Consider the following 18,017-nt stretch of genomic DNA (forward strand, 5'->3'; position numbering starts at 1 on the left):
GAACTTGGGAGTCTGAACCTAATGGTGTTGACTGCCTGCTAAAAAATAATTTCCATAGGGTTTTAATAGGACCCAGGGTCTTATGATATAATATTCAATCATTTCAATAAATGAATAAAATACATCTGAGTTCAACAGCTATTCAAAATAAAACTTTTGGAAAATAAGGAATAAAAAGAACTTTCTCAAATAACTTGGAAACATTTCTTGGTTGGACCATGCCTGCTCATGTTTGCATTAGGAGACTTAATTTTCTCTACTGTCAGCAGTCACCATCATAAAACAAAAAACAAAATTTTTGTTTGTTCATTCAAATATGAATAAATTTAAAAAAGGAACTTCCTCGTGTGTAAACCTGGTGATTCACATACCTGTACCCTGGGGGATAAAAATATATTATATGTTTATAAAAAATAAAAAATTTAAAAAAAAAAGGGAACTTCCTCAACCTAACGAGGCACTATGAAACTCAGTATTATTACTGAGTTAGAAAACTCAGTATTATTTTAAGATTTATTTCAGTGAGAGTGAGCGAGCAGGGGAGAGGCAGAGGGAGAGAACCCACACAGGGCTCAATCCCAGGACCCTGAGATCATGACCTGATTCAAAACCAAGAGTCAGACACTCAACCAACTGAGCCACTCAAGTGCCCCAGAAAACTCAGCACTGGGGCACTGGGAGGCTCAGTGGGTTAAGCCTCTGCCTTGGGCTCAGGTCATGATCTCAGGGTCTCTGCTCAACAGGGAGCCTGCTCCTAACCACCACCGCCTCCCCGCCTACTTGTGATCTCTCTCTGGCAAAAAAACCCCCAAAACAAAACCTCAGCATTATTAAAAATGTCAATCCTCCTCAAACTTTTCATAGATTCAAAACAATGCCGGGGCGCCTGGGTGGCTCAGTGGGTTAAGCCGCTGCCTTCGGCTCGGGTCATGATCTCAGGGTCCTGGGATCGAGTCCCGCGTCGGGCTCTCTGCTTGGTGGGGAGCCTGCTTCCTCCTCTCTCTCTCTCTGCCTGCCTCTCTGAGTACTTGTAATCTCTCTCTGTCAAATAAATAAATAAAATCTTAAAAAAAAAAAACAAAAAACAATGCCACTCAAAATCCCAAGAGGATTTTGTTGCTGCTGCTGTTTTTTTAAAACAGTAATGGGGGTGCCTGGGTGGCTCAGTGGGTTAAGCCTCTGCCTTCAGCTCAGGTCATGATCTCAGGGTCCTGGGATTGAGCCCCTCATCGGGATCTCTGCTCAGCAGGGAGCCTATTTCCCTCTCTCTCTCTGCCTGCCTCTCTGCCTACTTGTGATCTCTATCAAATAAATAAAATATTAAAAAAAAAAAGGTAATGGTAAGCTGAATGTAAAGTTTATATGGAAAGGAAAAGGACCTTGTTTTAGGCAAAGAGTTCTCAGATATATAACTACAAAAGCATGATCCATAAATTGGACTTCATTAAAATTAAGAAATTCTGCTCTCTGAGGACACTGCTAAAGAATGAAAAGATAAACCATAGTCCAGGAGAAAATATTTGCAAATTAAATATCTCATAAAGGACTCGTATCCAGAAATGTAAAGAACCCTCAAGACTTGATAATATATTGGGCGCCTGGGTGGCTCAGTGGGTTAAGCCGCTGCCTTCAGCTCAGGTCATGATCTCAGGGTCCTGGGATCAAGTCCCGCATCGGGCTCTCTGCTCAGCAGGGAGCCTGCTTCCCTCTCTCTCTCTCTGCCTGCCTCTCCATCTACTTGTGATTTCTCTCTGTCAAATAAATAAATAAAATCTTTAAAAAAAAAAAAAAAAAAAGACTTGATAATATAAGAACAACCAACTCAATTTTAAAATGACAAAATGTTTGAATACTGGCTTCACCAAAGATATAAGGACAGTAAATGGGCATATGAAAAGATCCTTAAAATCATTAGCTATTAAGGAAATGCAAATTAAAACCACAGTGTCTTCTCCCGCACCTACACTTATTAAAACTGCTAAAAAGACAAAAAGCAAAAGAACAAAAACCTGAAATTATTAAAAGTTGATATAGGGGAACAGCTGAAACCTTCACACAATGCCAGTGCGACTCTGAAATGGTATAGCCACACTGGTTAAACATACACTTACCACGTGACCCAGCAATCCCACTTCTAGATATTTATCCAAGTGAAGTGAAATGAAAATGTATTTTCGCACAAAAACCTATATGTGAATCTTGATAGCTATTATTCATAACTGCCCCACACAGGAAATAATCCAAATGCCCTTCACTGGGTAAGTAGATAAATAAAAGTGGTGTATCTATATAATGGAATTGTACTCAACAGTGGAAAAACAAAGAAACTACCGATACATTCAGAAGATGGAAAATCTGTAGGAACAGAAAACAGATAGAGTGGCTGCCAGAAACTGGGGCGGGAGACAATGTTCGACTACATAGAGGCACAAAGGAACTTTGAGTGGTGATAGAACTGTTCTATATCCCGGTTGTGGCCGCGCTTACACCTCTGTGTATGCATTTCTCAAAGCTCACAGCACTGACACTACAGTGTGCCATTTTACTGTAAATCAATTATCCTTAAAAGAAAGAGGAAATGTCTGTGGGGGCTCACGTTGGGCCCAGGTGAGTGCTCCTAGGTATTTCTACCTGATAGCGTCACTATCAATAGGCTGAGAAGGGCACAAAACAGGACATCTGGCTAAAAAGTCACTCTTAGAGTCATGGAAGCATGGGGACTTACGGGAGGCAAGGACCTTGGGGAGGATCTAAGGGTCTCCATAGCTTGTAAGCCAACTTACCAGTGACGAGTTTGCTGGCAAGGTTCTCTGCCAGCTGGCTTCCGTGGGCCAGTTGTTCACAGAATCTCTGTCCCTGGTAGTGGGCAATGTCAGTGCTCCTGAGGATGCCCTTAAAAGACTTGACCATGCTCTTTGTATGCTGAATGAAAAGATAACAGACACCTTTCCCTTCCTGTATCCTCTGTCGTAAGTGGGTCAGTTCTCGGGCCTGAGCCTGAATCAGGGGATCATATTTCCTAAAGTAAAATATAATGGCACATAGCTTATGGGAGTTTCAGCAGAGACATCTCATAGAAGGCCCCTAAGAAATTTCCCAAGTTGAATTTTTACACAAGTTGTGTGACTTGCCTGTGGCAGAGGGAATGAAGAAACAGTACTGGGTTTGTTTCTTTTTAAATTAACTTTACTTTGAAAAGATGGCCCTGCAGTTCCTCAATTCAGCCCACATCCATTTCCATGGAATATAGGTCATCCAGCATTATGCAGAAAAGGTGGTGCACACACACACAAGCCAAAGTGTTGGCTGGGTGCACGTGGTGTTGATTCAAAGGATGAAAAGAGGGGTGCCTGGGTGGCTCAGTGGGTTAAGCTGCTGCCTTCGGCTCAGGTCATGATCTCAGGGTCCTGGGATCGAGTCCCACATTGGGCTCTCTGCTCAGCAGGGAGCCTGCTTTCTCCTCTCTCTCTCTGCCTGCCTCTCTTCCTACCTGTGATCTCTCTCTGTCAAATAAATAAATAAAATCTTTAAAAAAAAAAAAAAAAAACAAAGGATGAAAAGAAAAATCAATGAAAGGGTCAAGAAAGATAGCATTCTTTTGAGTGCCATGAAAATAAGCCATAATCAGGAGACAGTGAAGAGTAAGTTAGTTCTGAGTAACAACAATTACATCACTCTAAGTGGGTTTTCACCATTTTTTAATGATTATACAAATATTTAGCATGGACTTCAATCCAAAATGTGAGCTCTCTGAGGTAAGAGACAGTACTACGTATCACACAACTTACAGTGCTCGACAGAGTGTACACACACAAGCAGGTATTCAGTTAATACTGAGAACCACATAATCCTAAAGCTGGACTAGACATTTATAGTCATCTGTCTCATCTGATGCCTGAATCTCCTCCCTGCTGTCCTACTGAGTGATATTCCACAGACCGTCTTTCAAACCCTATCACACAGAGCTTCTATAAAGTGTCAGAGCTGGGGGCGCCTGGGTGGCTCAGTGGGTTAAGCCGCTGCCTTCTGCTCAGGTCATGATCTCAGGGTCCTGGGATCGAGTCCCGCATCGGGCTCTCTGCTCAGCAGGGAGCCTGCTTCCTCCTCTCTCTCTCTCTGCCTGCCTCTCTGCCTACCTGTAATCTCTGTCTGTCAAATAAAATAAATAAAATCTTAAAAAAAAAAAAAAAAGTGTCAGAGCTGGTGAGGGCTCCAGACCTAGGCTTCCTTCAATCAGGTATCTCTGCTTTAGTAGATACACACTTGAGCTTCTCAGATTTCATTTCAACAGAGGGCTAAAAGACATCTTGAATGCCACAATCCGGCCTATATTTGATACCCTCTGAGGATAGACCATGCTAGTCCTCAGCACATTAATAACCTATTTTCCAGATAACAGCTGCTTGATCATCCATCTGCCCAACAGCCCTACAGTTAGTGCTCCACATAGTATGGTACTTAGGGGAAAAAAAAATCAAAGTTGAGGAGAAACGTATCATGAAAGGGCACTTTGGAAAGCTGGGAAAATCTCTCTTGTGGTAGAAAATGTTAGTCCATTAATGATAACCGCCACACCTATAAAAAAATAAAAGTATAATAATCACAGAAAATATTTGTTGAGAGCTTCGTATGTGTCACAGATGATTCTAACTTGGAATCATGCATTTTTTTTTTTAAGATTTTATTTATTTATTTGACATCACAAGAGACATCACAAGAGGCGGAGAGGCAAGCAGAGAGAGGGGCAAGCAGAGAGAGAGGGGGAACAGGCTCCCCTCTGAGCAAAGAGTCAGATGCGGGGCTCCATCCTAGGACCCTGATCAGGCCCTGGACCGGAGGCCGAGGCTTACACTCCTGAGCCACCCAGGTGCCCCAGAATCATACATTTAATCTTCATAACCGTCTGAGGGCTATGATACTGTTTGTATTTTCATTTTGCAGGTGAAGTAGTGGAGGAAACTGAGATGCAGGAAAGTCAAGTGAATTTGCCCAAGCTCACACAACTAGAAGCCACACTGCTAGTGTTCCAACTCAGGTATCTGTCTCCATTTTATTCATGTGCTATTTAAGGGAGAACCCCAGGCCCCTAGCTACTCTACCACCCAATACCCACAGCCCCACCAATGGTCTTTATCTAGTTCTGTGCCTGCCATGGACTTTTTTATCCCTCTCCTTGGACAAAAGTGCTCTTTATACCAGCAGCCTGGGCTGCCCCACTTCACATAGTAATACCCACTTTCCCACAAAGGTACCTCCTTACCCAAGCCTTGCAGTCGGTCTTGTCTTCTCCGCCAGCTCCCTGTCAAACTGCACTTCTTCCTCCAGCATGGATTCGATGAGGCCTTTGTACTCTTCACTCTCTGAGAAAATAGACACATCTGCCTCAGTGGAAAGCTGGACATGCTGCTGTGATTGCTGCCCTCAGAGGAGGTGGCAGGGTCCATCCCAAGGACAAATGGAACCCCATTACCAGGCTCCATGCTGGGATTCCCACATCTCATTCCTCAATCTCCCACACTATATGGCACTTTAGATATGAGGAAATAGAAGCTCATGGGCAGGTAACTTACTCAAGATGGCTGAAATGGAAGGAGACAAGTCAGAATTCATTATCTCCTGAGGTCTGACTCCAAATCTTGGGCCACTTTACCAAGCCTCATAGCCTCTTAGGTAAACCGTTAACCTAGGACATGAAGTACTGATATCCTGTGTGTTGGGGAAGTCTCCATATGTTGTAAGACTGATAGCTCTCCATGTTGAGAGTTTCAATAATGCCCCCCAAATTTCAAAGATTTCTAAGTTTATCTGGATACAACTATGTATCTGGAGGGGCAAAAATCTGAAAGATGTATGTTCAAATGCTACCAGGTGTTGAGTTAGAGGGAAAACTAATACATAGTGCCTCCATGGCATTGTTCTATTAGATTTTCAAGAATTAGTATCATGTAGGGATGCCTCGGTGGCTCAGTCGGTTAAGTGTCTGCCATTGGGTCAGGTCAAGATCCCAGAGTCCTGGGATCAAGCCCATACTCGGCAGGGAGCCTACTTCTCCTTCTCCCTGCTATTTCACCTGCTTGTGCTCTTTCTCCCTCTCAATCTGTGTCAAATAAATAAATATTCTTTTTTTTAAACAGTTGCCTTGTTTTTTTAAGATTCTATTCACTTGAGAGAAAGAGAGAGAGCACAAGCAGAAGGAACAGCAGGCAGAGGGAGAGGAAGAAGTAGACTCTCTACATAGCAAAGATCCTGATGCAGGACCCGATCTCAGGACCCTGGCATCATGACCTGAGCCAAAGACAGTCGCTTAACTGACTGATCCACCCAGATGTCCCTAAATATTCTTAAAAAAAAAAAAAAATAAGAAAGAAAAGAAAAAGAAAAAAAGAATTAGTATCACGTAATCACCACTACTAGTTGAAAAGGTAAATATTATTCTTATTACCATTACAGATGAGAAAACTGAGGTACAAAGAGGGTAACTTGGATTTGACCCCAGAAGTCTGGCCTCAGGATACATGCTCTTAATCACTGCACTGTAATACCTTTACACTAAGATCTGGTGGTATCTTTTTTCTTTTCTAGCTTCAAAAAATGTGTCTTACAATTGTGATGTGAATGAGTGATGTAAAAACAAAAACAAAAACAAAACCCTTATATTTCCACATCCTAAAGCTTTTCCTTCTTTAATAAGTAGGCTTTTTAACTTTTTTCTCCGTGTCTAGTAAGTTGGATAATAAATTTTATCCCCCATTGATTTAGTGAAAGATAACTGTAGAAATCTGAAATATCAGCACTTTAATATCAGCAAGAATCTTCCTCTAATATTCCTGCCTCTTATGTGTCCTCACTCCATCATGGTTCCCTTGGTCACTACATCAACCCCCTCCCCGGCCCCCATTACCAACAGGTTTGGGATTGTCCAAGGATTTCCAAATGTGAGAGGTGAGCATGGAGAGGAAAGGGCCAGCTCCTACACTGACTGGGTCTGCTGGACTGGAGGCCTTGCCCTCTTAGCCTCACCCTTATTCTGGCTACCCATCTCAAAGCCCAGATCGTGGACTAGCTTGCTGTCTGCAAAGTTCATACTCAGGGAGAGACTAAAAAGGTATCAAAGTCTCTGATTTTCCTGGAAATACTTTCAATCTCACCAGAGTGTGAGGAACAGCTTCTTAGAACTCATATGGGAAAAAAATCTTGCTCTAGGCATCAGGACTTCCCTCTGCGTCTGCTATTGGTGTTCTGATCTCCAGGTATCTGTGGTTCAGTTGGGAACAGACAGCTTTAAGCTCCTATAAAGCAGGAAAGAATACTCATACACTCGTAGTGCAGCTAGCACAATGCTTTGCAAAGGGGTACTTAGTCAAAGTTGGAATTGAATCCTGAGAAATTTGAGCCAACAGTGATATTATATGTTTCTAGAATCTGACACATGTTCCTGAGAGAGAAAAAATAATTCAGTGTCTGAACTAGGTTTTAGCCTCTACGCCTCCCTACCTCTCACTGTAAACTTTATTCCTTTGTGCCTCAGTGTTTCCATCTTCTGCAAATTGAGGGTAAAATACCCACTTCTACCTTTCCAGGAGTCTAGTCAGAATAAGATTTTGATGGAGGGCGAACAACGTTTGGACAGTGTTTAGTTTCTCATGGGGAAAACAGGCCATCATTTATGACTCTGGTGACTGTGAACCCAGGGGGCTTACTGTATTTCTGCAGCTGGTTGGCCAGGATGTAAGCAGTAGCCTTGGATGTGAGGAATTTCTCCATGAGGTTCCGGAAGTTCTGTTTGCTTTTTTCCAGCTGGGAGCACAAGTACTGGTTGGTTTCCAGGATGCTCATTTCTGTCCTTGGATCAGAGAAGGTGGTGAGAGATTCTGCCATGCTGAAGCTTGTGGTGGTAGAAGAAGGATAGCCAGAACCTGGGGAGCAGAAACCCCACAAATAATTAGAAACAAGTGAAAAGTGGGGTGCCTGGGTGGCTCAGTGTGCTGAGCTTCTGCCTTCGGCTCAGGTCATGGTCCTGGGATCCAGCACCGCATAGGGCTCTCTGCTCAGCGGTGACCCTGCTCCCCCCGCCACTCCGACCCCCACCTACTTGCGATCTCCGTCAAGTAAATAAATAAATCTTTAAAAAAGAGAGAGAGAGAGAGAGAGAAAAGGTTATGGTGATGGCTGCACTGCCCGGTAAATTACTAAAAAAAAAAAAAAAAAATCACTGAAATATACAATCCCAGTGAGTTTTATAATTTGTAAATTATACCTTGAAGTTTCATTAAGCAGGGGGAAAAAATGGAATTAAACAAGTTGAAAGTATGTAGATGAAATTCATACTTACGTTGGGGCCAAACTTTGTCAGCATTCCACAACTGAAGAATTCTTAACCACAAAAACAAGGCAGAAGATACCAGAGCTCAGAGCCCTGAGGCACTGCCTACAGTTTAGGCTCTGGTAAGAATGCCAGACAGAGCACCCAGGCTGCCAGGTAACTGTCTGGAGTCACAATAACAGAACTGGAAAGTCAGAGCTGTCGTGGAATCTTAGGAGCCCCTGTCTTCCAGTTGCTGAGGCCATGCCGATACACAAGGTCACCTGGTCTGTTGTGAAGGTCACCATTGATGCAGAGCCCACCCACCCCCAGTAGCCACTCAGTATTTGTGTGCCCAGGTGCTGATACCACATGTCTCTCTAAAATATAAGCACATTTTTCACTGTTTATTCTTGTAAGTGCATAGAAAACATAAGGAATCAGTATTTTCCCAAATTCTTTTATCACCTTAAGGATTGTCATGAAGTCACTTTTCTGTCAGGAAAAATTTCAAAGTTTTAAAATTTAAAACTTGTTGGGGCGCCTGGGTGGCTCAGTGGGTTAAGCTGCTGCCTTCGGCTCAGGTCATGATCTCAGGGTCCTGGGATCGAGTCCCGCATCAGGCTCTCTGCTCAGCAGGGAGCCTGCTTCCTCCTCTCTCTCTCTCTGCCTGCCTCTCTGCCTACTTGTGATCTCTCTCTGTCAAATAAATAAATAAAATCTTTAAAAAAAAATTTTTAAACTTGATGGTCTTGGTGTTCTTTTTTTTTTTTTTAATTAATTTATTTATTTGACAGAGATCACAAGTAGGCAGAGAGAGAGGAGGGGAAGCAGGCTCCCTGCTGAGCAGAGAGCCTGATGCCAGGCTCAAACCCAGGACCCTGGGATCATGACCTGAGCCGAAAGCAGAGGCTTTAACCCACTGCACGACCCAGGTGCCCTGGGTCTTGGTGTTCTTCTTTGATTCTCTAGTTTTATTCCAGGTTAGTTTAACATTATAAGAAAAAATAGGAGTATAATATTCAATGTGTGAATAATTAATTTATAAAGATTTCTATCCTATCTGAATTTTCTTCTTGCCATAGCCCAGGGTTATGTCTGCTGCTGTTCCCTCATTGAGGAAGTCTATTAGGTTTTCATTAAACTTGAAGTCAAGTTTGACATCCCTATTTCCTAGCCTTGCCCTCCTCCTGTATGTGTGGATTGCACTGTGTTTTAAATCTCCTGTATGTGTGGATTGCACTGTGTTTTAATCTCTATACAGGTATTTTGTGATTGTCACCTATGAAAATCATCCTAGCTCCACAGGGTATCTTTCCCATTTGTCAAAGTCATTTTTTTTTTTAAAGATTTTATTTATTTACTTGACAGAGAGAGATCACAAGTAGGCAGAGAGGCAGGCAGAGAGAGAGAGGAGGAAGCAGGCTCCCTGCCGAGCAGAGAGCCCGATGCGGGACTCGATCCCAGGACCCTGAGATCATGACCTGAGCCGAAGGCAGCAGCTTAACCCACTGAGCCACCCAGGCACCCTGTCAAAGTCATTTAAAGAGTTTTTGTACATGTCTTTGAATACATGCAGTGGAGACTTATACACTTATACACTTGTTACTCTTTTTTTTTTTTTTTTTTTAAAGATCTTATTTATTTGTCAAAGAGAGACAAATAGCACAAGCAGGGAGAGTGGCAGGCAAAGGTAGAAGCAGGCTCCCTCCTGGGCAAGGAGCCCAGATGCAGGGCTCCTCCATCCCAGGACCCTGGATCATGACCTGAGCCAAAGGCAGAGGCTTAACCAACTGAGTGACCCAGGAACCCCAAAGTAATATTGTTCTTATGTCCAGAGCAGTTTTTGTAGAACACAGATTGATAGTTTGTACTGACCCCTATCTGCTGACTTGTGGTTGTTTTGTCAGAGCAAGGTAAAAATCAAGGTCATTGGGTGTATGGTGGTTAGTGGTGATTCACAGCATTTCTATGCAATGACATGTAGTGACATAGAGGCTGAAGTTTTAAAGAGAGAGACAGTTAGGAGAGAAAGTGATCCTCCGACACCTCTTTACTTTCCATGGAGCAATTTATCCCTGGTTGTGTGCCTGACACTAGAGAAACTTCTCTGAATATTTGTCTCTTCTGTTTAGCTGTTTTGCTTTTCCAGGCTAGTGGCCCACATTATGTGTAACCATGGCCACCTCCATATGTGTCACTGAACATTCATGACAAAGCGAAAGAGGCCCAAACAAACTACCCAGCACTCCTGCCAACTTGCAACTAGACTATGTGACAGTATTGGTTTGTGAGATGTCTCAAAATTTAAAGATCTCAGTCCTTTTAAACATACTGAAGCTGGGGTACCTGGGCGCCTGGGTGGCTCAGTGGGTTAAAGCATCTGCTTTCGGCTCAGGTCATGATCCCAGGGTCCTGGGATCGAGCCCCACGTGGGGTCCTGGGACAGGGGGTCCTGGGATTGAGCCCCATGTGGGGTCTTGGGATCGAGCCCTGGGATCAAGCCCCACGTTGGGCTCTTTGCTCAGCAGGGAGCCTAAATAAAATCTTTAAAAAACAAACAAACAAACAAACAAAAAAACACACTGAGGCTTTTTTCATGGTCTAGAGTATGGTCTATCCTAGACAATGTTCTAAGTGCAGTTGAGAGCAACTGTATTATTCTGTTCTTGGTGGCTGGAGCCTTCTATAGATGTCTCTTATGTCATGTTGTTTAAGTCTTCTATCTCCTTGTTGATCTTCTGCAAGATTTTTTAAGATTTTGTTTATTCATTTGTCAGAGAGAGAGAGGACACAAGCAGGGGGAGCAGCAGAGAGAAAGAGAAGCAGGCTTCCTGCTGAGCAAGGAGCCCAATGTGGGACTCAATCTCAGGACTCAGGCAGGGAAAAGTGCTTTTTTTTTTAAGCAATAGAAATCACACAATGGGGTGGTGGAAGTGAAAAACAACTGTCAGCAATCTCCAACCAACACTAAATACAACCAATTACAAAGGATTCAAATCCTCTCAAATTAGGTGTAAAAGTCAGTTCCAGCTATATATATCAAAAATAGTCCAGGTCTGTACCAGGCTATCTGTAAGTGAAGATTGGACTCTCATACAAAGACAAAGGAAGGAGGATGTTTTCAACTTGGTTGAAGAAGGGATATTCTAGAGTCAATAGGAAATGTCAAATTGTTTTTTCCTGGCTACCTTCTGTGGCCAAGATGGTGTGTTGCTCTTTTCTATACATTCAAAAGAAGCTTCAGAGGTGCGATACTCAATTATCACCCCAATTTTCCTGAGTAACTCAGCCCATACCCAATGAGCCAGCCTCCTGAACCTTCACTATGTAAAGAACTGGTGGAAAAAAAATGGAAGGAAAGGGTTTGGGAGGCACCAAGCAATGGGAGAGCAAAGAGACTGCTTCAGTCAGGGAGGAAATTAGCTTTCCGTAGGTCCACACTAGATTTAGGACCAAACAAGAATCTAACTAATTTCTTTTTCTTTAAAATTTTTTTTTTTAAGATTTTATTTATTTATTTATTTGACAGAGAGAGAGAGATCACAAGTAGGCAGAGAGGCAGGCAGAGAGAGAGAGAGGAGGAAGCAGGCTCCCTGCTGAGCAGAGAGCCCGATGCGGGACTCGATCCCAGGACCCTGAGATCATGACCTGAGCCGAAGGCAGCAGCTTAACCCACTGAGCCACCCAGGCACCCTTTCTTTAAAATTTTTAAGTAATCTCTATATCCAACATGGGGCTCAAACTCACAACACTGAGCCAACCCCATTTTCTGTTATTTTTCTAGAAATCTATTATCTATTTGGGAAGAGAGTCCAGTGGACACCCTCTCCAGAATTAGGCACTTTCAAATCAGATATTTTTATTTGATTGACATTACTTCGTAGTGCTACTTTACATAAATCCCCATTGCAAGGCTTTGCCGCAAGTGTTTTCTACGTGCCACCTGTTTTCCAAAGAGAACAGGTGTGTAAAAAGCTGTTTTAGAATTGCTTCTTCGAAGTCCTTCCAGAGACTCTGAGTAGACCCGCTCTCCAGCAGTTGAGAAACAAGCATCAGTATGGTGGGTCTTTTTTTTTTTTTTTTTAAAGATTTATTTTATTTATTTAACAGACAGAGATCACAATTAGGCAGAGGCAGGCAGAGAGAGAGTGAAGCAGGCTCCCTGCTGAGCAGAGAGCCCGATGTGGAACTCGATCCCAGGACCCTGAGATCGTGACCTGAGCCGAAGGCAGCGGCTTAATCCACTGAGCCACCCAGGCTCCCGGTGGGTCATTTTGAATACCTGACAGACAAAGTCATTGCTACTTATGATCTTTCTGCTGGCAGGTATCTGGAAGTTTAGGTGTCACCAGGTCACTGGTTAGCATGCTGGGTCTTGGGCTGACCGCTGAGCAGCGTCTCACTCTGCAGCGAGTATCGAGAAATGAAGGAGAGAAGCTGTGGGGTCCAGCAGACACCCTGGTGATTAGGAAGGCATCAGCCGCCTAAGGAAAGGAAAGCTTTGTGTGGAGGAATTAGTGTGGGTGTGAGGGAAGCTACAGAGAAGGGGCCTCAGACTTTTCTGTGGTCTTGGTAAAGTTACGGACAAGAATGAAGTCCAAGTAGAGAGCAGCACATACGAGAAAATCAGTTTTATCCCCTGCTTATTTTATATTCCCCTAAAAATGAGAAGGCTCATTTTTAATGCTTCTGGGTAAGCAGCACTGGGGGAGGGCTGTGAAAATCGCTGGCTCTGGAGGGGGAGACTCTGGAAAAGAAAGGTTCTTGGAGTCCAGTCGTTTGTTTAGTCCTGTTTTCATCAGCTCTTTTCCTTTGCAAAGAGTGGGCGAGGTTGCCGAGAAGAAGCGCCCGGCGCTACACCCCGGGGTCCGCACATCAGCGGGTGGACTCCGGGGGATGCAGCATCCAGGCGGCGCGGACCGAGACAGCTTTCAGGAAGCTTCCGCGACCCCGAAGCGGACCCCAGGTCCCGCCCCACTACAACCCGCCGCCCTGCGCTTCCCCCCTACCTTAGCCGCTGCTCTGCACGCTCCGCCGGAACACTCCTCTCCGACGCCGACCCTTCTCTCGCGCCACACAGCCGCACCATCCGAAATCGCGTTTCTTCTCTTCTCGGCCGCGGTCTGGGAGCCACACGCTCTTCTCCCGGCAGCCCGCCTGTGGCGAACAACTCTCCCGACACCGGCGGCGAGGACTACGCTCGGACCCCGGGCTGGGCCGCCTTGGAGCCTCTTCCTGGGCTCTACGCGTTCAACGAGCCTTTTCGGGTCCCGCCTCTAGAAGCAGGGCCCTCCAGCGCGGCCCCTCTCGCCAGTCCGAGGCCCGCACCCCTGCTTGCAGCCAGCGCGCCAACTCCGGGCAGCGTTGGTGAAATAGGTCCCACCGGCGACGCGCAGGTGCATGACGCGCGGGGCCGCCGTCGGCGAACTCGCCGAACCCGCGCGGGCTACCCTCGGGGCCCCGCAGTCTGCACCCGCGGGCCCTAACGTCCGGGCCGGACTGAGCACCCAAGACGCCCCGGCAGGAAGGACTCGGAGAACCGCAGCCTCCCCTTTCGGTCCTGTCCGGTATTAGGTTCCCAGAACGCTCTGGAAGGGACAGAAAGGGAGAGGGGGAAAGGAGAAACTCCATGGGATTTTCCTCATCTAAAATGAAATCGGGGTCGGTCGTGGTCGTGGGTAACGGTTGAGTCGAGTATCCCTCTCCAGTGGGAGCCAAAGCCTGCCTGGCTACTGGTGGAGAAGAGACGTTAGGGTTAGGGTTTGAAGATGAGGGCCAAGAAGGAATTCTTGAGATGTCTTTGGTGCAAAAAGGTGGTTATTATTAAAGCAGGGGGACAGGACCTGTGGGCAGAAAGAGCTGCCCTGGGGGGTCATGAGGAGGGGCTGAATATACACTCTAACTTTGGGAGGGAATTAGGAATACCGTAAGTCTCTAACGAATTTTGGAAGCAAGGTTTCCAAGACCTTGAGGAGACTATAGTTATTATTGGGAAAAGGTCATTTATTACTGTCTAGTTAAACCCAAGTCATGATGATGAAGTTCTAGAACCTGAGTGAGGTTCAGTTGGCTGAGGTCCAGAGCCGATGACCAAGAAAGAATTATTTGAAATGCCAATTGAATATTACCCCCACCTTAAAAGACCACCAGAGACATGAGTCAAAGCCAATCAGCAAGGGTCGTTTATTGCAAGTTCGAACCTGGACCTCTGCGGCGCTCGTTGCCATAACGCGGAGAGGTCCAGAGTTGGGTTGGTGCAGGGTTTTTATAGACAGGTACAAACAAGTTTCGGGTGGCGCTGAGCTGATTGATTGACAGTTTGAACAGGCATACTTGGCATCAGTGAATTGGGCCAGGGGACCTCGCGCAAAAGCAGACAAAGCAATTTTACAGAAGCAGAACTGGCCGGTTAGCCCACACATGCGAAAAAAGCACTATCAGGATATTGAAGGCCTGGTTACTATCAAGTAAAGACAATTGGGAGTCTCCTGGTGGAATGTTACATTCCTGCTATCAAGCATCCTTGTTAATGAGATTTAGGTTTAGAAGAAATTTAACTTTATTTACTTTTCCTTCTACCTCCGCCTCCTTCGGTTTTTTATGGAGGGGAGGGTGACATTAGGGCTATTGATAAGGTAACTTCTTTGTTGTAATCTCAAGGACATTTGCAAACCAAGGGAGACTCCCGTCTTGCAGGATTGTGATCTCAGCAAGTTAACTATTTATCGTTTTATGGCAGTCAGGGGTGCCTGAGGAACGCTACACATATGGAGGGGAGCGGGTGAAGGGGGGGTGCAAGGCGCCAGCTTTTGCTTTGTCCTCAGCCAGCCTGCTGCTCCTTCATTCCCCCCTGAACAACTTTGACCCTTAAATCTTTAAGGGGGTTGAAGATGGAAGTGAAAGACCCGCGGATCCCCTTACCCAAGAATTCAACACTGCCACAGGATGCAAACAGCAAGAGGTTCTTTATTGTTACGCAGGCGCCTGCGGGTGGTCAGCAGCTCCTGCTAGCTGAGCACACCTGGCTGGGGTGGTGCAGGATTTTTATAGACAGGTACAAACAAGTCCCGTATGGGACGGGGCCGATTGGCTGACAATTTGAACATTTGAAAAAAGGCATACTTGGTGTTAGTGGATTGGCCCTGGAAGACCCCCACGCGCGAAGAAAAAGGGCGGGAAGGGGAAACAAAGAGGGGAAGTTTGACCTTATTACTCAGCAGAAAGACATCCTGCCTACCTGACTATGCAGCCCCCTGTCTACGTGACCTACATGACCATGCAGCCCCCTTGCCTACGTGACCATGCCCGGGCTACTGGAGAGGGTATCTTGTTCAAACTGGAGTCAAGTGTCATGCCCTAAAAGCCAAGCGGTTACAGAAAGGCAAAAGAGCAGTTACATTGAATTCAACCCTGGGGGAAGGGTCTTTTCATTGCAAGGGGAGGAGGGGTACTTTTACACAACAAAAGAGCAGTTAATTAGTTAACGACGGGGGGGGGTCTTTCAGAAGGTCTCATCTTCTATAACTTCTTCGTGCTGAATAGGGGTGTAGAGCTGTCCCTACCTACTGGGGTCAATATTGATCAGGGTAGGAATGTATAAGGGAGTTACGAAAGGTGGAGGCAGCTGAATCCAGCGCTGATAGTGAAGAGGCGTCCTCACGTGCGACAAGGATCGTCTGTCGTGGTGTAGTCATTGTAGCAATGGAGTCTCGGCACCAAGTAGAGAAACATGGAACAAAGCAACATATTAAGGTTAATAAGGCGATAAGAATAAGAAGCCCGAAAAGGAGATTTGGCCATAGCCCTCCCCCAAGCCAGGAACTTAACCAATCACTAAAAGAGAGAGAGGGACCTTGTAGAGCCTTAATCTGGGCATTCATATCCTTTATTAGTCCTGTGATATTTTTTGCAGGATTGTGATCTCAGCGAGTTAACTATTTATCGTTTTATGGCAGTCAGGGGTGCCTGAGGAATGCTACACATATGGAGGGGAGCGGGTGAAGGGGGGGGGTGCAAGGCGCCAACTTTTGCTTTGTCCTCAGCCAGCCTCCTGCTCCTTCATCTTGAGACATCTTTGGTGTAAAATGGTGGTTTATTAAAACACGGGGACAGGGCGCCTGGGAGACATCTTTGGTGCAACATGGTGGTTTATTAAAACATGGGGACAGGGCGCCTGGGTGGCTCAGTGGGTTAAGCTGCTGCCTTCGCCTCAGGTCATGATCTCAGGGTCCTGGGATCGAGTCCCGCATCGGGCTCTCTGCTCAGCAGGGAGCCTGCTTCCTCCTCTCTCTCTCTGCCTGCCTCTCCGACTACTTGTGATTTCTCTCTGTCAAATAAATAAATAAATAAAATCTTAAAAAAAAAAAAAAAACACGGGGACAGAACCCGTGGGCAGGAAGAGCTGCTGCCCCAGATTGTGAGGGATGGCAGGTTGTGTACCCTGCGGTTGGGGGAAGGTGAGGGGAAGGGAGGGTTCAACAGGGCTTTCATATGCTAAAGAGGGCCTACAAGGTGGCGGGATACCGGAGGCCTACCGGAAGCCTTGCCCTTGTGGCTTGATCGATGTTGTCTTTAGGCCAGCCGTTAACATCAAGATAGTTGGGAGATTTTTGGTGGGATGTCACAATCCTGCTATCAAGGGTCTTTGTTAGTGAGATTTAAGTTTAGGAGAGATTTAACTATATTTACATTTCCCTCTACCTCAGCCTCCTTCAGTTCTGTTTATGGTGGGGGGGGGGGTGCGGACATTAGGGCTTGAGGAACTGAGTTATTTGCTTCTGGAAATTGTGCTATAGATAAGGTAACTTGTTTGTTTGTAGATCTCTAGGACTTTTGTAAAGCAAGGGAGACTACTGTCTTGTAGGATTGTGATCTCTGCAAGTTAACTATTTGTTTATGGTTTATGGCAGTCAAGGGTGCCTGAGGAATGTCACACATTACTGAGGGGGAGTGGATGGAGAGGGGGTGCAAGGTGGCAGCTTTCGCTCTGTCCTCAGTCAGCCTCCTGCTCCCTCATCAATGAGATCCTTCAGAGGTATATTGGTGGGTCGTATACTTGGGGGATGTTTGCCAACATGTATTTTGGGGGTAGAGAAAGAAGTTTCCAAACGAATTTTTATTTGTTACAATAGACTTACAGGATCCTGGGGTTTGGGCTAAGATTGCCTTGGTCTTAGCAAAATATTAACATCCAGGTGGCTGAGTTCCTAAAGGAATGTCTGTTTCAAGGACTTGTCAATGGGCTGTTATGTAGTAAGGAAATTTAATAACTTTTCTTCTGCCTTTTTCCCCACCTGATCTACCAGTGAGGAAGCAGCCCCTGTTCCTTTTGGCACTTGAACATCTCTCCCTGGGCTTTCTGTGGATTCCAAGCATACAACTGGTAAGTCTATTTACTTAAAATTTTTAAAGATTTTATTTGGTAAAGAGAACATGAGGGGGCAGGGGACGGGAGGGTCAAAGGGAGAGGGAGAAGCAGACTCTCAGAGGAGCATGGAGCCCCAACGTGGCTTGGTCCCAGGAGATCATGACCTGAGCTAAAGGCAGAAGCTTAACCAACTGAGCCACCCAGGCACCCCTGGTTAAGTTTATTTTCAATGCACTTAAAGAGTACTTTAAAATATTTTAGAAAAGGAAAGAATTTCCTTTTCTAAAAGATTTTAATTATTAATTTTATTATTTTGTCTAAAATAGATAAAATTGGGAGCCTGGG

General features: G+C 45.3%; 1 protein-coding gene across 4 annotated transcripts in view; it reads right to left on the reverse strand.

The window, feature by feature from the left end:
* Positions 1 to 13,453, reverse strand: part of LOC131810271 (neuroblastoma breakpoint family member 6-like protein) — a 28,917-nt gene extending 15,464 nt beyond the window's left edge. For 3 of the 4 annotated variants that reach the window (XM_059138001.1, XM_059138000.1, XM_059137998.1), the window contains exons 1-4: positions 13,315 to 13,453; positions 7,701 to 7,916; positions 5,261 to 5,360; positions 2,784 to 3,019 (exon numbers count right to left, since the gene is read on the reverse strand). In XM_059138001.1, coding sequence (XP_058993984.1) covers positions 2,784 to 3,019; positions 5,261 to 5,360; positions 7,701 to 7,878 — 514 coding nt within the window. In that variant the 5' untranslated portion in view covers positions 7,879 to 7,916; positions 13,315 to 13,453. Of the gene's footprint in view, positions 1 to 2,783; positions 3,020 to 5,260; positions 5,361 to 7,700; positions 7,917 to 8,332; positions 8,486 to 13,314 lie in introns of those variants that run through there. The other variant, XM_059137999.1, reaches the window with a different exon arrangement.
* Positions 13,454 to 18,017: the final 4,564 nt, after the last annotated feature.

Source organism: Mustela lutreola, chromosome 10, assembly GCF_030435805.1.
Source record: "Mustela lutreola isolate mMusLut2 chromosome 10, mMusLut2.pri, whole genome shotgun sequence".
In the NCBI taxonomy this organism is placed as follows: domain Eukaryota; kingdom Metazoa; phylum Chordata; class Mammalia; order Carnivora; family Mustelidae; genus Mustela; species Mustela lutreola.